This window comes from Pholcus phalangioides, unplaced genomic scaffold (assembly GCF_987345545.1).
Source record: "Pholcus phalangioides strain wild (caught in Gottingen) unplaced genomic scaffold, Ppha-v1.0 ptg000007l_1, whole genome shotgun sequence".
In the NCBI taxonomy this organism is placed as follows: Eukaryota; Metazoa; Arthropoda; class Arachnida; order Araneae; family Pholcidae; genus Pholcus; species Pholcus phalangioides.
In genome coordinates this window covers 63,260,393-63,280,559 of record NW_028301600.1, presented here as the reverse complement: position 1 = coordinate 63,280,559, position 20,167 = coordinate 63,260,393, and the positions used below count along the sequence as shown (strand labels likewise).

General features: G+C 36.9%; 1 protein-coding gene across 1 annotated transcript in view; it reads left to right on the top strand.

Annotated features, from left to right (window-relative positions):
* The window catches only part of Gat (sodium- and chloride-dependent GABA transporter), a 70,162-nt gene that overhangs the window by 31,937 nt on the left and 18,058 nt on the right, over positions 1-20,167 (top strand). Inside the window, exon 2 of the mRNA XM_089233754.1 lies at positions 11,207-11,338. Within this exon, the coding sequence (XP_089089880.1) occupies positions 11,207-11,338 (132 nt within the window). The remainder of the gene's footprint in view (positions 1-11,206; positions 11,339-20,167) is intronic.

The following is a 20,167-nucleotide window of genomic DNA, read 5'->3' as shown; positions in this document are numbered from 1 at the left end:
ACTATGTTAGCGCCCTCTCATAATCAGATAGCCAAACGCGATCACCATCATCTGTCCTAATCACAGCAGTAAGAAAGTCAATGCGCACCAGTTGTAAGAAATATCGCCTGAGTGGTCCAGTGGTAAGATGCTCGTCTACCACCAAGAAGGCTAACGTCAGGTCGGCGGGAGGCTGACACACATAGGTGGCGCTTTCATTTCCGACCAAGCTCGACTAATAGTAAATTGCTGTATGGTGAATATGACCGGAGTTGATGTGCGGTAAAATAGTAGTGCTACGAGATAAAAGTTTAAAGTACTCCATGTCCTGATAATCTCGAGTGTGTTTATTTGTATGTTAAGGTGAGATTATAAGCGCGATTAAAATATTGCTGTCAGTGTTTTCGCGGAAAGGACTATTATGGCAGAAAAATATCCGTAAATTCTCAAGTCATTAGTGAGGCCTTGTGCCACAATAATAAACATAATTAGGTTTTTTCGTTTTTTTACTGGACTTCTCACTTAAATGGAGTATTACTGATGGAGAAGTACCCTAAGATCAAAGACATAATTCGTGTGCGGTATCTAACTTATTTTTCGGACTTGAATTCCAAGGAAAAAAATAATTTCAGACATTGAACTAGCTGTTCCTGACCCAGGCTTGCAACCGGCGCAATGCCCCGTTCCCCGAGACGGATGGGAATCCCCCCCAAATGAGTACAGTAGAGCTTCATAGCCTAATAAGGTTCGTTATACATTATAACGAACCTTATTATAACGGACGTCGCTTATAACGGACAGTTAGAAAATATTGTAATAATAATAATAAAGGGTGCTTATTTTTATCTGAAGAATTTTACATTTCCAAGCAAGCGATTAAACATCGATAGTTGCGTTGTTTTGCGTAAACGTAGATGCACTGCATGACTCATACTGCTCACCATCCAGAAAAATTAAGATTAATGCAGTATACGCATACAAATCTTTTTCAATTAAACCTATATTGAAATTTGGTTTTTGACACTTTTTCAAGGATAACGTCATCCTCCGCTACGAAGGTTTCCATAAGAAGATTTTCGTCAGCCAGCTGCTGAAAAAAACCTTCCGAAACACTTTTTAAAGTTAACTACTGTCATTGCAGACTGTCATTGTCGTGTCTGCATCATTGCATAGTGTGGAACCGGCTTTGTACGGAAGAAATGGAAAACTCCTCCATGAAACTTATTCATGGAAACTTATTCATAACTCATTCTCATACAGGTCATAAGTTCATAAGTTCATAAGATCATAAGTTCACTCATTCACCTAAATCAACGGTTCTCAACCGGTGCTCCGCGAAGCCCTTAGGGTTCCATGGGCACATCAGAAAGGCTTCGTGACCGATGGAGGAAAATAAAATAAATCAGTATACTTGGTAAATAAATAAGAAAAACCAGGCCTACCAGGTTCCGCCATAGAAATTACATACTAAAAAGGGCTCCACGCGTAAAAAAATGTTGAGAACCGAGACCTATACACTAAACAGTCTCACTATGCCTTCTTCACAGGCTCTGCTGAGATAGTTCTGTAGACTGCTCTTGATAATCTTTAATTCTGGTTTAACTAGCAACTCTTACAGAAGTAAGATAATTTAACTCTGGTCTGAACTGAAACTTACGAATGAGAGTGCGCAATCGCCAAAGTATTGTAGAAAACATACGCCCATAATGACGTTTTTTCAACTACCGTGTAAAAATCGTGAATTTATTAGGAAAATTTTTAAATTATAATTATAACCCATCGTAAGGAAAGTTTTGCAGTTATTTAATATGGTATGCTCATTTTCTTAAAAGCCTACCGTGGCTTTTTCACACTCCGAACATGATTTCCATCGAAGAACTAAGAAAACTACATCAAATTTAGTTTTTTAACCGCATATATTTGAAAGAAATTGTAGAGGACGGACACCCGGAATACTTGATGCTAATTCCGAACGTTTGTTTGATATAATTTCGATTGCAGACATGTGCAGCCGGGAGTTGATGTTTCAACCACTTAGCAGCCACTAAGCGTTGGGTTTGTGCTGATGTGGTGAACGAGTATAAGTGAGTACGTGCATATACTTACAGGGTGTTTCAAAAATTCATGGTACAGTATGAACGTTAGGGTTTGATAAAAACAAAACACCCCACAATGTATGCTCGGAACTTCAGCGGCGAAACGCCAGAAAACACTCCTGCGCTAACGCAGTTCAAGCGTTGTTCACAATAGGCCGTTTTAGGTTCAACATTCCAGGCCTTCTTTAAGCCGATGGTCGACGTCTTGAGGACAGATCTCGGCGTAATATCTTTCTTAGGCTGGGATTACACTGTAAAAGTTTTGTAAAAGTGCTTTTATAAAACTTGAAAATACAACCAATAAGCTCGTCGATTTCATTCGAGCAACTGATCAGTATATTGGTTATATTTTTCAAGTTTTATAAAAGCACGTTTACAAAACTTTTATAGTGTAATCCCCGGGCCTTAGGACAGAATTACACCAAAAAGTTTGGAAAAAATATTTTACCAAACTTTTAAAAAAAGCAATATACCTATTGTTTAAATTCACTCAAATGTAACTAATACGTTAATTGATTGCATTTTTCAAGTTTTTTTATAAAATAACTTTTACAAAACTTATAATCCCGGCCATATTCCGCATCCCGTCATCATTTGTGCTATGGATTGCCGATGAAATCGGATGAATACAGAATCAGAAGTCTGTGCATTTCATTTATGAGGTTGAGGACGGAAGTGTAAGACAAACCCATAAAGGTTGTACCAAGACACATGCCAGATCCGAGAACTTTCCTGGTGCTTCCACCGGCAACTTTGAAAAAGGGGGCTGACTTGATGTCTTATGTCTCGAGCAAGGTTCCCTCTAATATTTACTATATTTTACGAGCACGGACCTGTTTCCTCTGTGCGTGGCAGGATAACCTGTAATATTCAGCAATGGTAAATTATGGGATTTTACTTGCGCGTCTGCGCAGGGAACAATAGTCTCATGAGTTTTTCTCTGAGGTCAAGAGCTATGATGACGATCCCTCAATTCCGCAGCAAACTTTTTCCCCCCGTATTTCCATAACTGACAAGCCAAAGAGGCATGCCTGGTGTTTTCACTAATGTACGGTGGTCATTACATCGGTAGCAGCACTTTTGTGCAGTTGCTGTAATAATCATCATTACATTATGCAGCGAGTACCCCCTCAGGCGTTTCACCTCTTGAATTCCGAGCATGCATTTTAGAGTCATTTGTGCTCCTCTAGTTGTGTTCTATCATCCCCTGGCGTTTGTACCACAAATTTTGAAATAACGTCGTACGCACACACCTACGCTCGGTACTTATACTGTATATATACACCAGACAGAAACTTACATAATAGTAAAAGCCCACAGAGATGGTTTCACATTCTAAATATGTTATACCGGATATCTCCGGCACATTAGTGTAAAAAAATTTCACATAAGGGTTCAAAACAATTTTCTGGTGATTATGAATGTGCAGCTGCTATCTTTTTATGGAAAGCGTATTTGAGATTATTAATAGAATGAACTTGGAAACTAGTGCTGGTAGGAAGCCAGCTTAACGACCTGAGTAGCACTTTCCTCTCTTTTTTTTATATACACTGAAACATGTGCTGGAGCAAAGATCTAAATGCAACCTGGGAAATAATTTCCTGCCAGTAGATGAAATTAGTCTTGGTATTCTTCAAACTGACAAAACATCGTTAATATCACTCCTACAATAAACTGCTACTCTGTGATCTATTTTGCTGCTTGCCGCCAACACATGGCCAATTTTTTTTTTTTTTTTTTTCAGTTCAAAATTTTAGTGCTGGAGCGCTCTTAGGTTTTCAAACAAAAGAAAAATCTCTTTTTTTTTTATTCGCATTTCATTAGTAGTCTAGTTGTTTCTTTTTAATTGACATTTTTGCGGTGATTATCACATCAGAGCTCCTCATTCTCTAATCTATTCATTTTCCACAATGAGGCTTTCATATTGGCTAATGAATTTTTTTCGAACATCGATCTTTGACCGATCAGAAATGTTTTGAAGTTCATATCGTATGTCACGTCTTTCCGCTTGAACTCGTTACATATGAACAGGCATAATTCATTTTTTCACGCTTACACAATTATGATATAACATTTTGAAAAGCTTTCATCAGTTACAAAAAATATCTTTTAACTGGCATCAATGCCTGACCTTGTGTTATATACATCCATTTTTTCCTGTTTTCTGATTGAATAATCGTGCCAAACTTCCGCAATATGGCCATGTATACGCAGTCACTGTATAAAAGACGACATAATTTTGAGAGGAAAAATAAAATATAATATGCAGTTGTATATGTAAAAAGAAAGCTAATATATATTCTATTATACCGGGAATAAAAATGGAACATGTGATCTCATAAATGATTTTTACACGCTGTGAGCTACGAATTCTATTTCTTCACTCTATTATTCACCGCTAATATACAAACATCACAGAAAAAAAAACCGATCTATTGCATAATATGAAGCATTATGTTTTTAAAATAATGCAAATCAGTCCAAAAATTGGTAATGATGGGCAACATAAATCGAGCGAAAGCCAAGCTAGAATTTTGTAATTACTGCACAATTAGTTCTGAAAAGAAGTATTTTTCCACTCTAAAGAAGGTATTTTAATAGTCTAAAAAGAACGAACGCAATTTTTTTAAACTGAACTCGACGGATTAAAAAAAATTTGAAGAGAGTAAAATTTCCATCATATGTCTTCAAATCGAACACAAACTGCAACCCTGTGCAACAATATTATTCAATTATCTTCATTTAGAAATTTGCTGGAGTTTATACCTTATTCATAAATTTATAACTGTTTTAATATGTAGGGGCATATAGATTTTCTTCCTTAAAATTCATTTATTTTTTTATTTTTTGAGTTTAATTAAAACTTTTGACACATTTAAATAACTTTTAAGATATCTTCATTAAAAATTTAATGGTAGTGTGCCAAGCATATAATTTGATCGATAAATTTTTTTTCTTAACAAATACAAAAAATTTCTCAAGTCAAATCGTATATACTGATAAGGCGGATGCGTTCTCTCTTGAATTTTGGCAGCTCTGTATCCTCTTTGCAATCTGTCACCTGTCCATTCCATGGAGATAAAAGTGAATTATGTTCATCCCCTAAAGTGGAAGTTAATGATCTGACAGTGACGGATCAGATAATCGAATTCAATATCGACACATCCACGTGTCATTTCAAAATTTGGGTCTTTCAAGGTTTTCTCGAAAGTAAGACTTGTCAAAAGTTTGCTATCTCATTGAAAGTACCGAATCTCTCACGAAATAACGGAGTCTCTACGTTCGATACAATTTTCTAAACTTTGAGGAATTGGAATGTTCTTAACATTGATATTATTTCAATGTTATATAAAAACTTAGCAGCAGTAATTGGTTTTTTTTAACCTTTTCTGACTTGACTTTTTTTTGTACAATTGAAATTGTTTTTCTGTCAACATTAATTTCGTCTTTAGGTCGAATAAAACATGAATATCAAACATTTTTCCGAAAAAAACTACATTTCAGTTTTGAAATTCAGAAACGATTCCAATCGGCATCATTGGACATTTTGGAGGCAAAAATTCAACTTACATAATTAAAAATTCAAAAATATAGTTATACTCATTCAACACATTTGGAAAACCTATTCTAGAATATACTTCTCCTTTATAGTCTCCCTACCGAGTGGGAGATATCAAAATGCTTAAGCAGTCACAAAAACCGTTCCCATGTAAACGACAAGAAAGACTGGAACATCTAAATCAACACTCATTCGAATGCCGTCGATTCTTCCACAATCTGATATTGCTTTACAAAATACAAAGAGGTCTAACATTCACAGCAGTCGATCCCCCCTTACTTACATCAATTCAATAACAAGAGCCCGGAAATTAAAATTCATAACTCCATCCTGTGGAAATAATAAAAGGTACTGATAGACGGCTTTTTCTCAGTCCAATATATGAAAAGGAAACAGTTTTTTTCTTCTTTTTTTTATGCCGAGATGCATTCGGAAAGAAAAATCACATTGTCTCCGCCGAGGCTCTAACCCAGGCCAAGTGAGTCTCTTCATTCGTCTCTTGCATTCTGAGTAGGTATACTACCATCTACACCACTGGAGATACAACCCCGCCTTCTTTATTTCACTCACTGTTGCGTGAGGCGGTGGAGTAGAGGCATTAGTAGCCTCTCTTAACTTCAGCAAATAGCCTCCGTGTGGGACAGTAGAGATAGAGATATGTGACTTTTTCTCAGCCCAATATATCAAGGAAACAGATATTTTCTATATTTTTTTATGCCGAGGTATGCATGAAAAGAAAAGTCATCTTGTCTCCACCGGGACTAAAAAATAAAATCCAGAAAATATCTGTTCATTTGATGTATTGGGCTCAGAAAAAAACCGTCTATCTCTATCTATAACGTCCCACCTGGGAGCGATTTGTTGAAGTTAAGAGGTTACTAAAATGTCTGTACTTCAGCCCCTCACGCCACAGTGAGTGAAATAAGGAAGGGTCGTGTCTCCAGTGGCGTAGATGGTAGCATGCTTGAACGGAATGCAAGAGGTCTTGGGTTTAAGTCCCTGTGGAGACCCTTTTGACTTTTCTTTCCGAGTTTATCATGACATTAAAAAAAATCCAGAAAATATCTGTTTCCTTAATACAAGGTACTATTCAATTTTTCATTCGCACAGCTCGCATATGAAACTTATTACCCAATGAGATTATGGCGAAGCCTACAATCCATCAGTTCAAGGCTGCTTTAAAAAAATTTCCCACCAGACGAGCACTTATTGTTTTTCCGGCTGGGGGTTGCACGAATTTTGTCGCCCTTCTCCCATTGTAGTTCTAAATTCCTAATTTTCTTGACTACTCTTTCCTCGAATTCGCCACCCTGTGATATAACCTGCTTCGTCTCCCCCCCCCCCACTCCTGCAATACACCTGTGTCTCTAAATCAATCTTTTTTGTCACTCACATGCTTGTACACTGTTTGGTGCCCCACATGCTTACAAACTTTCTTGGTCAATCTCTCGGTCACTCACACGCTTGCAACGCTCTAGGTCGCTCTTTTTGTTTACTCACATGCTTGCAAACTCTCTAAGTCACTTACTGACCTAATCCCTTACTGTCCTGGCAGAGGCGGATTTATTTTAATTTTTTTTATAAAAATTTTGCCGTCCTTCTCCCATTCTATCGACTTTCTTGGCCACTCATTCCTGGTATAGCCCGCTAAGTCCCCTGTAAATACGCCACTAGTTTCCACATCTTTTCTGGTGCTATGCTTTTTTTAACTTTTATTTTTAGGAAAAATTCATTGTTTTCATCATTGATGAACTAGCTCTTATTTTGTAGTTGTGATTTCAACTTATCACTGTATTGTTTCACGTAATTTTGGTTTTATACACCTTTTTTTTTAATAGTTTACTTACTTTCACCAATTAGATCATGCGTGAAACGTGGATTGTTCGAACAAAATGAGCGGCCATGCACTTGCCAAAGCTGAAGGTCATGCTCCATCCATTTGCCTATGCTGCTCATTCAAGCTAGCCTGGAACAACTCCCTATCGCTTTGATTCCCGACAACACCCATTAATTTAACGTGATCCACAAATTTTCTAACAATCCCATCAATGCCCTGATCGAGTTTGTCGTTAAAAATTGAAAAAAGTTTCTCAAAGCTGCTTATCCGAGTACAGCCAAATTTTTAGGATATCTTAATGAGACCATGGGAGAGAGATTTGTGAAATTAAAAAAAAAAATCAATTTTCAACCATCAGGTGAATAAGTGGTGTTTTTTTATTGCATTTTACATTTTCCCGTAGCGTATATACTAAGTTTCAATGAAATACGTCTGCCAGAGCGGGCGCTACATAGGTCTGAGTACACTGGAACTGTCCAAACACCACCATCTATAGCAGAAGGTCTTCATTCGAAGCTCGTGACGTAACTGAAGAAGGTCATCTCACCTTTTATACTGCAAAAAAGGGTAAAGATGGCGCCCGCGTCGGCCTGCTATATCTATTGGCAATAGGTGAGATGACCGCCTTCAGTGACGTCACGAGCTTAGCGTGAAGGCCTTCTGCTATAGATGGTTTTGGCTCAGACCAATGTAGCACCCGTCAGTATACTGACACTTCTCCGACCTATATAGCACCCGTTCTGGAGGACTGGAGGACGTATTCCATTGAAACTTGGTATGCACGCTGTATGGACCATGGAAAAAGGAAAATTTTTTCAATAAAAAAATGCCACTTATTCACCTGGTGGTCAAAAATTGAACTTTTTTTTATTTATTTCATAAATCTCTCTCCCACGTCTCATTAAGGTAAGCTAAAAATTTGGCTGTATTCGGAAAAGTAGTTTTCGAGAAAAACTACTCAGAGTACACGGGAACTTTGATTATGATCACCCTGTATATATTAATCTAACTATCCTTCATATATTAATTATAGTTATATATGACTATAATTATGATAATTAGAGTCAAATAATTTTTATAATGTAATTTATAAGTCATAAAAATAATCTTAATTCTTGGTTTCAAAAATTCACTTCCCTTTTTTTTTTCTTTTTTTTTGTGAAAATAAGAGAAAAACGGGACATTTTCATTAAATAAAAGTTGGAACAGCCAAATTTACAGGATTATGCTGTAATATATGGATCATACGGACACTCTTTATTTACAAGTTTCGGGCTCGCAAGTGTCAGAAATACCTCATATCTGACTCGAGGACTGAAACGATTGTGCATCCCTGTTTCAGAAGATATTTATTTTTCTTTGTATTTGATTTTACTTGGGCAAATTTTTTCTATTTTCTTGTTTCTTTTATATATATCCATTCACTTGTTTACTTTATTTTTAGTCGTTTCATTTATCTTATTCGTTTGTTTGCTTTTTTTTGTTTTTGCCACACCTCTTCTTTGTGGTGCAACTGCTGAAACTGCCATTCACAAATATGCATATAAAATAAATAACTTATGTACACCACATTTCCAAAAGTCTGTCCCCTTTTTGGAGTTCAAACATTTTCTCAAATTTTTAGAAAAATTTCTGAAAAATCATTCTGAAATTTCGATCATATTATACCTTATGTTGATACTCGCCATTTCCAGTGAAAATATAGTCACTAGTGCATTTAGGGTACCGACAAAAAATTTAAAAAACGAAAAATAGTCTTTGATCAACCCTGTATCAGAAAAAGCGGCAAATGAATTGCAACTATGGAAAAATATTGTACTAACTTTGTGCAATAACTTCTGTGCAGTTTTGTGAGAATAGCATGTATATTCACGGAAATATAAATGTTCTCTACAAAAATTCCAATTTTCATCGAATGATTTTTGCTCATAACATGCTAAGTTTTAAACTAATTTTTACAAAATTTACAGAAAATATGACGGTATGCATGAGACACATTGTATAAAATTAAAAATAAAACAAATCATTATTCAATGAGATATGAGTGTTTTTAGTGAATGATTATTAATTGCTCATATGCGAGAGAAATATAAATTTTATTTTTCATAATTTGATTGCCAGATATATCATATAGTGCAACTTATATGAAAATCCCAGCTGAATGTCATGAAAATTTAAAAAGATGTACGCGATATTGTTAGCTGTAATTTCGAAACTTCCTGAAATCAAATGAGTAATAAGGGATTTTCCACAAATTGGTATACGATTATTTGACTTTAGTTTGTTTATTTTCACATCATACACGTGTGTTATGCTAAAAAACTTCTCTTACATATCATCAGACACGCTTCATCGCTCATTCGTATAATGCTGTGGGCTTATTCTCGAAATAATCAAATTTTTTTGCCCAGGTATTTTGTAAAGCTAACTTCTCAATGCAGCTCATTTTCTCATTCCCATTTACTTTGCGCCTATTGAAAATCAGAAAAAAGCATACTTCGTAAAAAGAAAATAGGGCATTTTGTAGGGGGTTTAGTGATTTCATCGATGCCGGTGAAAGGTTTAAGGTCGTATGTAATTTACAATCGTTTCGAATTTCTATCACCTAAACACTATAAAACAATTACTTTCATTGGATCTTTACTAACGAATCATAATGAAATGAAAACGTTTAGTTTTCATTAATAAGACTTTATTATTACCCTTACGCATTCGATTGTATTCGTAAAGAATTTAATTATCATCAGATTTTCTAAAGGTATAAAGGTTTGTCTTCGATGGAATTTAAAATATAGCTAATTGAAGTTTAATAGTATTGAAAAAAAAGTTTATTTTCAATTTTAAAAACAGACCGAAAAACCTACAATTTGGGATCATCGCAATTTCTCATAGATTATGGAATTTGTTTTAATGCACCTTGATTATGGTATATATCTTCTAGCCTCCACTATATACTGAGCATCCCAGCATCAGCCTGGTAGATACTACCACAAGATAGGCATATTCTTGTGCTCTATGGGTCTGATCCGATTATGCAAGGGGAGGGGGGGGGACAAAAGTGTGTAAAACTTGTGCGGTATGGGATATTAACTGCTGGGAGTAGACATTGTTCGTACGATGGAATTTTTATGACACAAAAATAACTGATGGGTGACGTTAACCGGGAAAAAAAAGAACAGTTGCACTGATATTTTACAATGAAAATTACGTTTACTGTGATTATTGTGGTTCATGTTTTATGTGTTCAAGTGTTCGCGCTTAACGAAGTTTTTTATAGCAAACTTGATGTTTTTTAGAAAACGTATTATTCACTTCACACATTTATCGGACACTAATTTTTATAATCAGAATCTTGTTTGCGTCCTGTCACATAATTGTGGGATTTGCCGATGCTTATCGGTGATTTTTACGACTTTTTTGTTGTCTTAACAAAAAAGTCCCCAGTGAGGATACCAACCCAGCAAAGCGCATTTAAATGCAAATATTTCTCAATTTTTTAGCCTTTTTGCCCACCCTGTTCAATTATATACCCATGGTTTACATCATATATATTTCCGAAATAATTTTGCTTATAGATTCGTAGGTGAAAAAGTAAATTGTAAATTGAAAAAATAAAACCCTTTTTTTTACGAAATAAATCTTGAATCTTAAAAATTTATGTTCAATGGAACGTAACTGTTTTTTAATTTCCCTGTTTTTTTTAATAGTTTTCTAATTTGTTGCATTTATTTGCAGGTGCGTTCTTGATACCATATCTACTTACATTACTTCTGGCAGGAATTCCTACATTCCTACTGGAAACATCTTTAGGACAGTTCTTAAGTATTGGTGGTCTTGGTGTATGGAAGATCTGTCCAATTTTCAAAGGTACGTGCATATTTCTCAAATCCTGTTCAAATGAAATGTCAGTGTAAATGATTAGAGTTGCCAAATTCGATCACTCTACATTATCTTCGAGCTCATTCTGCGTAAAAGATTCGTGGTTGTGGGATTTATTACAATGGGTGATGGTCACGGAGAATTTTCTGGTTGGGCGTTTGTCACAAGAGGAGTCCCTCAAGAAAAGTTTTCGAAGTTTCATACTTTTTCGCTTCTTATGGATAATCTTTATTAAGGTGTCGATGAGATTGTTAGTAAATTCGCATTTGACATGAAACTAATGGGTGTAGCCAAGAATCCAAGCGACAGAATTTGCTCCAGGCGAACCTGAATGTGATTGTAGCGTGGGCAAATAAATGGGGGTATGTATTTTAGTGTTGGCAAGTGCTTGGTTGTAAGGCCGCAACTAGATGCTTGGTCACCCGGAGAAAGCGCGCATTAACGATGGGGTTGTGAACAAATTAGCAGATGACCTGAAGCTTATAGGGGTAGTCTGGACTCAAAGCGATAGGGAGAGGCTCCAGACGCGAACTTGAATATGATTGCAGCATGACAGCTAACGATTGGAGGATGACTTTAAGCGTTGACCAAGTGCATAGTCGCTCATTTTGGTTCGAACAATCAACAAACGTTTCACTTACGATTTGAATTAGGAGGGGGAGTCATTCTCCGGATGTGACTAGAATCACCGATTCGGAAATTTTCATCTACAAGCGGCTCGGGTTTTCTGATCATTCTTCAGCAGTATAAAAAAAGCAGTTCAATGCTTGGTTCATTCTCAAAAAAGTCTCTGCGTTCTCCTAAAGCATAGTTTCCCCAAACTTTTTGTTCCATCGCCCCCTTCATCAGAATTTTTTTTTCTCTCATTACCCCCCCCCCCCAACTCAAGTGAACCCATGTGATCCTGTGTTAAATCCGTAGCTTCTATCGTCCCCCTGGACCATTCCATCGCCCACAAGGAGGTGATATTGCCCACTTTGGGAAACACTGTCCTAAAGTGATCCTCCCACTTTTCCGGGCTTAGTTTGTCCTGGATTGGAGTATGCCGTAAGGTTTTGGAGATCATACTTACAGAAGGGACATAAACTTGATTAAGGGTTGCGGAGAAGAGCCACATGTGGGGCTTAAGCCATGTGAAAAGAGACTGGATTTTTTTAATATGTTTACATGGGAAGAGCGCAGGTGTCGGGGGATATGATTGAAGTATTTAAAATTTTCAACGGGATGGGATAGGATGGACCATGAGTTATTAGTACATCGTTTATCGACTGCATTAAACACGGGGACCCCAATATCAATTTGTACGGGACAATTCTAAGTTGTGGTGTCGCAGGGGATTTTTCTATGATAGGGTTGTGAATAAATGAAATAGCTTACTTCCGGGGGTCATGAATTCGAATTCAATTGACACGTTTAAAAATAAGTGCGATAACATATTGGGATAAATCTAGAAGCTATCCGCACTTACAATAAGTCAGCCAAAAAAAAATTTTTGGGCAGTGTGTATTATATTTCATCATAATTATTGGTTTTCTATTGCTCTTATTGGATTAATGTATTTTTATATAGTTTAGATATACAATAAAACCTCCTTCACTTACGAACAACGGTAACCTCTGAACAACTGCCACATTTTCTTTGAACAGAAAGCATCCTATTGGATTAACATTAAGGTTAACCCCCAAACAACGGTTTCCGAATAACAACCACTTTTGGATATTAAAATGAAAGAAAAATTATGCATTTTTTTTATCACATAAGACAAACAACCCTAAAAAATTGCCTTGAAGGAGTTTTTTCTTCCTTGAGCCTTTCGAACATAGAAAAATCCGCGTACCACGGAGGTTCCTTTAGTGTTTAGTAGATGCTAACGGGTGCGCTAGACGCGTTTCAGAAAGAACAAATTATAGAACCTGGAAAGTGGCTATATGTCATAGATATATATATTTTTTATGGACATCTTTTTTTCTAGCCACCCTGTTCGACATTTTGCCTGTTGTGGCCATTGTATTTGCATTTGCAAAATTATTCTGGATGTAGCCAGGTTTACAGATTTAGGAATTCCTATTGAGAGATGAGTGGCTTAGTTTTTTTTTAAACATTTTTTTTTCTATGGTGATGAAAAAACAGAGAATGCTTGATTTTAAACTTGAAAAGATCTCTGTTGTCTCATTTTAATTTTTTTTTTTTTTTTTTTGCTTGGTTCGTCTATCTTGGCGTAGAACATGTCACACGGTTTTGGAGGCTATTTATGTAGAAAGATAGATTTCTTAATTGAGATGACAACCATCATACTTTTGATGGGCAGTGCGTCTTTTTTTTAGTTTTCAAATTTCTTTTGTTTCTTCGTACTATTTCTTTAATTTTGGATCAATGTACAGTGATAGCTTGACTAACGAAAATAATTCGTTCCGGACTGAAACTGACCGTAGGTTGAGAGTAGTCTTCACAAATGGATGAAGCAAAATTTGCAGGAAGATGTGTAAAACTTAAGATTTTTTTATCTCTCATGCGTGCAAACCAAACGGAATGGAATGTCCTGGAATGACAGGAATGAACCTGACTGAATGTCAGGAAGTCCTGGAATGTCCGAGCCATTCACTTTGATGCCGAGTGTCTCGTCATGTTGTCTGAAAATATTGAAGGCAGAGTTTTTTTAATGAATTTTCTCTTAGCGTATTCATTCATTTTACTTTAAATCTTACTGAAAACTTACTCTAAGCTTTCTGAAAGAGAAATAAAAGTATTTTTGGAAAGCGACTCCTAGGTGAACATAAATTTTTTGGGCTCGAGTGACAGTAATTCTGTTGATCATTGGTAGCATGAAAAATCATGAAAAATCAGCTCAAAACGTGGTTGTTTTATGTTAACGAGTGCGTTCACATTCACTAAAACATTCATAAGTCGAGTCCGAAAAACCACGTATATATATATATAAACGATCTTTGCTAAACATTTCATTTCATACCGTGAACCGCCCAGGCTCTATCGACCATTGTCAATTTTAGCCATTGCCCCGGATGAGGGGGCTGGGTGGTGTCGTGTGCTTTATTATGCATATAAAATACAATACATCAAAGTAGTATATACATGATCATAGCTGGATCCATGGGGCCCAGATATGATCATGTAGCAGCGGGGTCTCCCAGATATGATAATGATCACACCTCCCCGTTTTATTAATGATTATAAACAAACTTTAAGTTTATAAGCAGTAATTATATCAACTCTGCGGTAGTGTAGTGGTTATACACTACCAACTCATGAATATAAACACATTATTAAAAAAAATTATACACAAATTTAAAAATTTCTATTATACAAAATTTACGTCAATAAGCTCTTATAAAGTCTTTGTAGCTCTAGTGAGCCCTTTGTTGTTTTATGTGGCCAGGCACCAGATCCTGGACCACGTCTTCCCTCCTTGGCTTGTTGGTTCGGTTGAGCCCTCCGCCGTGGCCAGGCCTGGATCACGCGTGATCTTTGTTAGCCAAAACATTCGTAAGTTATCACAATGTTATATACTGTATACATGTATATTTTTATCAGCATCTTGTTGAACAATTTGCCTGTTGTGGCCATTGAAGTTGTATTTCATTAAAACATTTTCATGCTTGTTATATATTTCAAATTTATTGCACAGGCGTATGTTGGTTAGTTCTATAATTATGTGTTGTAAAACTTCTTTTCCGCTGTTTTCGTTCTTTTTTTTCGAAAATTAAAGTCTTTATAATTACGAGGCGCGTTACACCAAAATTTTTTTACGAAAGAGGAGAACACGAGATTTTTTAATTATGTTTCCATCACAATCATTTCTAAAAAAGTAGATCATGTATCATTCTGGAACTTCATAAAACATCGGACGGGTTTTTTTTTCTAAAATTTTTAGCAAAAATTCTAGAAACCGTTTGCAGATTTTCTCTCGATCTTTCTAACTATTACTTGAGATAACAGATGAACATAGTACTCAAAATAAACGGTTGACAAGTTTTTGTAATTCAATAACTTTAAATTAATAATTAATCTCAATTAATTAACAATTCTTTAATTCATTTTTATTGCTCTTATTGGGTTGCTGTATTTTTAATATAGTAGATATATATATGAAATCCATATTTTTTGGACACCTTTTTTCAGCTACTTCGTTGGGTATTTTGCCTGTTGTGGCCTTGTATTTGTGTTTGTATAACACGCATTTGAGTATTATTGTGTGCATTCAACAAACGGCAAGCTACACCACATTAAAGCTTTCCTATTTTCAGATTCGTTTAACGGTTCAATGTCACTTTTCAAGAGTTAAGAGGACAAATGAGAAGCAAAAAAAAAGCGAAAGTTAAAACAAAGGAAAATAAAAAATATAGGAAAGAACGCGCCAAGTAAACGTTTATAACTCAGTTAGCTCACCCACGCTGCTGTCTTAGACTTTTCTATCGAGTGAATTATTTTCGCAAACAACAAAAAAAACAAGACACCATCCTAATACGAGCCTGCATTTTATCTGTGACTTCTTTCAAGATTTTTATTTTATTTGTATAACTTCTAGAATAACTAATTGCTACAAAGTTACTGCTTGTAATTTTCTACTCAAACTTCTACACTATTTTCCATCAGCACGTTTCGCGTGTTGAAATCATAATTTGTTTTTTAGCAAAACTGTTCCACAACTTTTATTATATCCGGTAAAAGATAAATTATCCAAATTGCAATAACATAACACTTTTAACACGTGTTTCCTTAGGAAGTGATAAAATAAATTGACACTAAAGTTGACTTACTTCATTAGGAGAGAAAAAATGCATTTATTGCAGTAAGAAGGAACGAGGTAATAAATGGATGACTACGTGATAACACTCAAAACGTCGTGGTAAAATGTGCTTCGAAGTCCTGTAATACATACTGTACATGCTCAACCCGCTTTGGCCAGCGGGCCCTTGAAGGCATCTAATGTGGTCCACGACCTCAAACTTTATTATGTAAAAATGAATTAAGCAGCACTTAACCAGATTTCTTAAGTGACCCGTGGCACATTTCCAGACCACTTATGTGACTCGCGACACATTCCTAAACCACTTAAGTGACCCGCGGAACATTTAAAGATTAATTAAGTGGGACACTGTTCTAGATCACTTAAGGGACTCGCCACACTTTCTTGCCTCACTTAAGTGACCAGCGGCACATTTCCAGACCGTTTAAATGACCGATGGTGACTTATTCGAAAATAAGTCACCATCTGGTGGCACTTTCAGCGATTGTGAGCTTTGGCCAGAATTAGATCCGATCGTCCATGTATGGTCCCATTCAATGCACACGATTTCTAAGGAAAAATCGAGATATTCGTAGCCTTTGTAGTCTAGTGGTCTAGAGCGCTCACCCGACAAGTGAGAGGATGTGAGTTCGATTCCCCGCAAGGTAGTGTGAACCATTGCGTGCTATCAATGATTTTTTTTCCCCTAGAGGTTGGAATTTGAATGAATATTTCTAAAAATATATTTCACAAAAAAAATACAGTAATTTTTAAAAGATAATAGATGACATAAATGCGAGTTGAAGAATCAGAAATTTTTCCCAGAAAACGTGACCAACAATCCCTTGCATTCCTTTCAAGGCACCCTTGCATCCTTCTCGTCATCGCCGCTGTTGGGATCGGACGAGCTTTTATCGCGCTCCACTCACCGACCAGTAGCAGCAGGGCGCGGTAGCCCAGGTCGATAAGATACTCGCCTGAAGTACCAAAGGATGGCTAGAGGTGTCGCGAGATCGATACCCGGTTCGTCCTTGTCAGAAAACTTTCCTGCACAGGGGTACAACAGAAGCGGTGACATGACCGCAGAAAATATTGCTACCGCAGGGAGTCCCCTATCGAGGGGTTAGCGCACCAACCTCTCGACGAGTATTAAAAAACAAGCCTGTCGTTCGGAATCGGCAATAAATTGTAGGTCTCGGTCTAATTAGCCCTCGTGTGCAGAAAATGACCGTGGTGCGACAAAAATGACCAAGAGCAGCAGTTTTATCCGGAACCGTTGCCGGGGGATTACCGAAGGATTATCCGTCACGGTGAGCCATTTTGTGTCTTTCTTTGTGTTTTTCTTCGTTCTCGTGAGTTTTACCGTGTTTTTTATTTTTGGGTCATTTCTGCGGTGTTTTCTTTATTTTTCTAGATTGTGTGTTTAATTTACTCTCTAGTTTGATTTTGTCACGGATTTTCTGCACATTATTGGATTTGCGAGATAAGTGTTTTTTTTATTGCTCTCAATTTTTTTAATTTTCGTTGTATATATATATATATTCGATCGACTTAATTTTTTTTTTCTCGCTCTAATTTCATTTCGTTGTATATTCGCCAGGTTTGTGTTTCCCCGCTTCTTTGATATAAATTCGTGGGTTTTTTGGACGTTGGTGTTATCAAACAGCATATACTTTTCCCGGGTACTCTCAGTAATTTTTTTTCCATTTGGGCCTATTGTTTTTAGTGTTAGTGAGTAGAGATAGTTAGCTAATTCTAATAAGTATAAATTATACTTTATAGCTTAATACTTTTTTTGGGTGTGTTTTTGTATTCTTTATATACATTTATATTTTCTTCGTGATTTAGTGTTGAGCATTTTATTTTACTTAATTTTTTCGTACAATCTTTTACGTATATTTCGAATTGTAATGTATTTTACGTTATTTTAATTTCCTGTTAACGTTTCTCACTTTCCTATTTTTTAAGCATTATTATTTAGGCTTAGCAATAGTGTTAGTATGCCTCGACCTCGACTAGTGTTGTGTAGAGCTTGCGACGGGAAGTTCCCTGATCTAGAGGGATAGTAGCTGATAGTTTCAATTGTAAGGGGTGTTTGGATAGGACAAGGTTGGAACTCGAGGTCGAAGCCCGGTAATAACGGAGTCACTTGTCGTCGAGCCACCTGTTGATGAAGAAGCAATCTCCACGAACAACGACAGTTTAGAGGGTGAATGGGTAGTCGTGGATGAGGTAGAGGGGGGATAGTGATAGGGGTTTGATCATCGGAGATTCTATGATTAGGGAACTCGGGAACAGAGTGTGTAGGGATTTTCGGGGTTTCGAGCGCTGTTGTCTTCCTGGGGGGAAGATTGGCAACGTTCGAGACGTTTTTCATCGCCGAAAGTTGCCCTTGCGGGTAATTCTGTGGGTGGGAATGAATCAGGTAGGAGGGAATATTAGTGAGTCTCTAAAAGAGTACCGGGATTTACTATTATCCGCTAGGGAGAGGGTTCAGATGTGGCAGTGATTCCAGTACTGCCAAGGGGTAGTAGGGGTATAGAAGTAGGATCCACCAATTCAATTTAGGCCTAAAGAACATTTGCTCGTCACTTGACGTGACGTTCTTGGAGCTTCCTGCATTTACCGATAGGTGGCTTCGTTGGGATGGGATCCATCTAAATAGGAGCGGGGTCTGGGAGGTTTACGATAGTCTTAGGTCAGTTTTTTTACTCCCAGACCACGTAGTCGAGAATGCGGGTTAGTTAATGATAATCACAACAGTACTGACGGGGAATTACCCACCTATGACTTGGATGGCTTCTCGATTGACACTAAATCACCGGGCAAATTAAAATGTGTGCTAATTAATGCCAGGAGCTTGGGTAATAAGAAAGATTTTTTAGAAACTATGATAGTTGTGGAGGGCCTGGATCTTATAGCCATTACAGAATGTTGGGCAAACGATGGGGATGAATCTTTCTTACACATCTCAGGATACGATACTTTTTTGAGAAATAGATCTGATAGGAAAGGGGGTGGAGTGTTGATATACGGGAAATCATATTTGAAGGCTAGAGAGTGTAACGTGCAGAGAAGTGATATTGAAACTATATGGGTTGAGCTTGAAAACAAACGACATCATAAACGTATTGTTCAGGTTTGTAACAATCCGCCGAATAGGGATCCAATCATCACCAAATTTCATGATGAAATTTCCTACATGTGTAAACATAAGAGGGATGTCATACTAGGGGATTTCAATTACCCGGGTATTGATTGGGAGAACCTTTCAGCTAGAGATCAGTATAAAAGAGACTTTCTTAAGTTGGTGCTCGAGAATTTTTTGTATCAGCATGTATCAAAAGCCACTAGGGGTACTGTTATTTTTGACTTAATTCTTACACGTGCTGAGGATCTTGTTGAACGTGCTTCGGTGGGACGAGTTTTCTTCTAGTGATCATCGTGTCGTCAGTTTTCTCTGTAAGTTTTCTTCGGGTAAGATTAATAACAAAAGACTGGTTCTTTGTTTTCGGAGAACTAACTTTGATGTTTTGAGAGGAAGTTTAGCGGAAGTTTTCAAAGACCGGTTGCAATCAGTCGAGGTGGTAAGTCAATGGGAAGAATTTAGTACGAAGCTGTCCTCTGTTTTGCACGACGTCATACCCTTTGTTCAAAAAAAACGTGTTTGTACATCGCACCCTCTATGGTTCACAAATAGCGTGCGTAAACTTTATCTTGAAAAGAAAAGAGCATTCGGTGAGTATAAAAGTGAACGAGGTGACCTATCATTGTTTACTGATAAAAGAAGAGTGTTTAGCGTTGACAAGTGCATGGTCGCTCATTTTGGTTCGAACAACCCACGGTTCTCTTACGAGTTGAATGGTTTCGCTATCCCGGATGCAACTAGGGTCACCGATTTGGGAATTCTCATTGACGAGCGGCTTAGGCTTTCTGAACATTGTTCAGCGGTGGTCAAAAAAGCGAATAGAATGCTTGGTCTCATTTTCAAAAAGGTCTCTTCGCGTTCTCCTAAAGTCATTCTTCCGCTTTTCCGAGGCTTAGTTCGTCCTGGACTGGAGTATGCTGTGAGG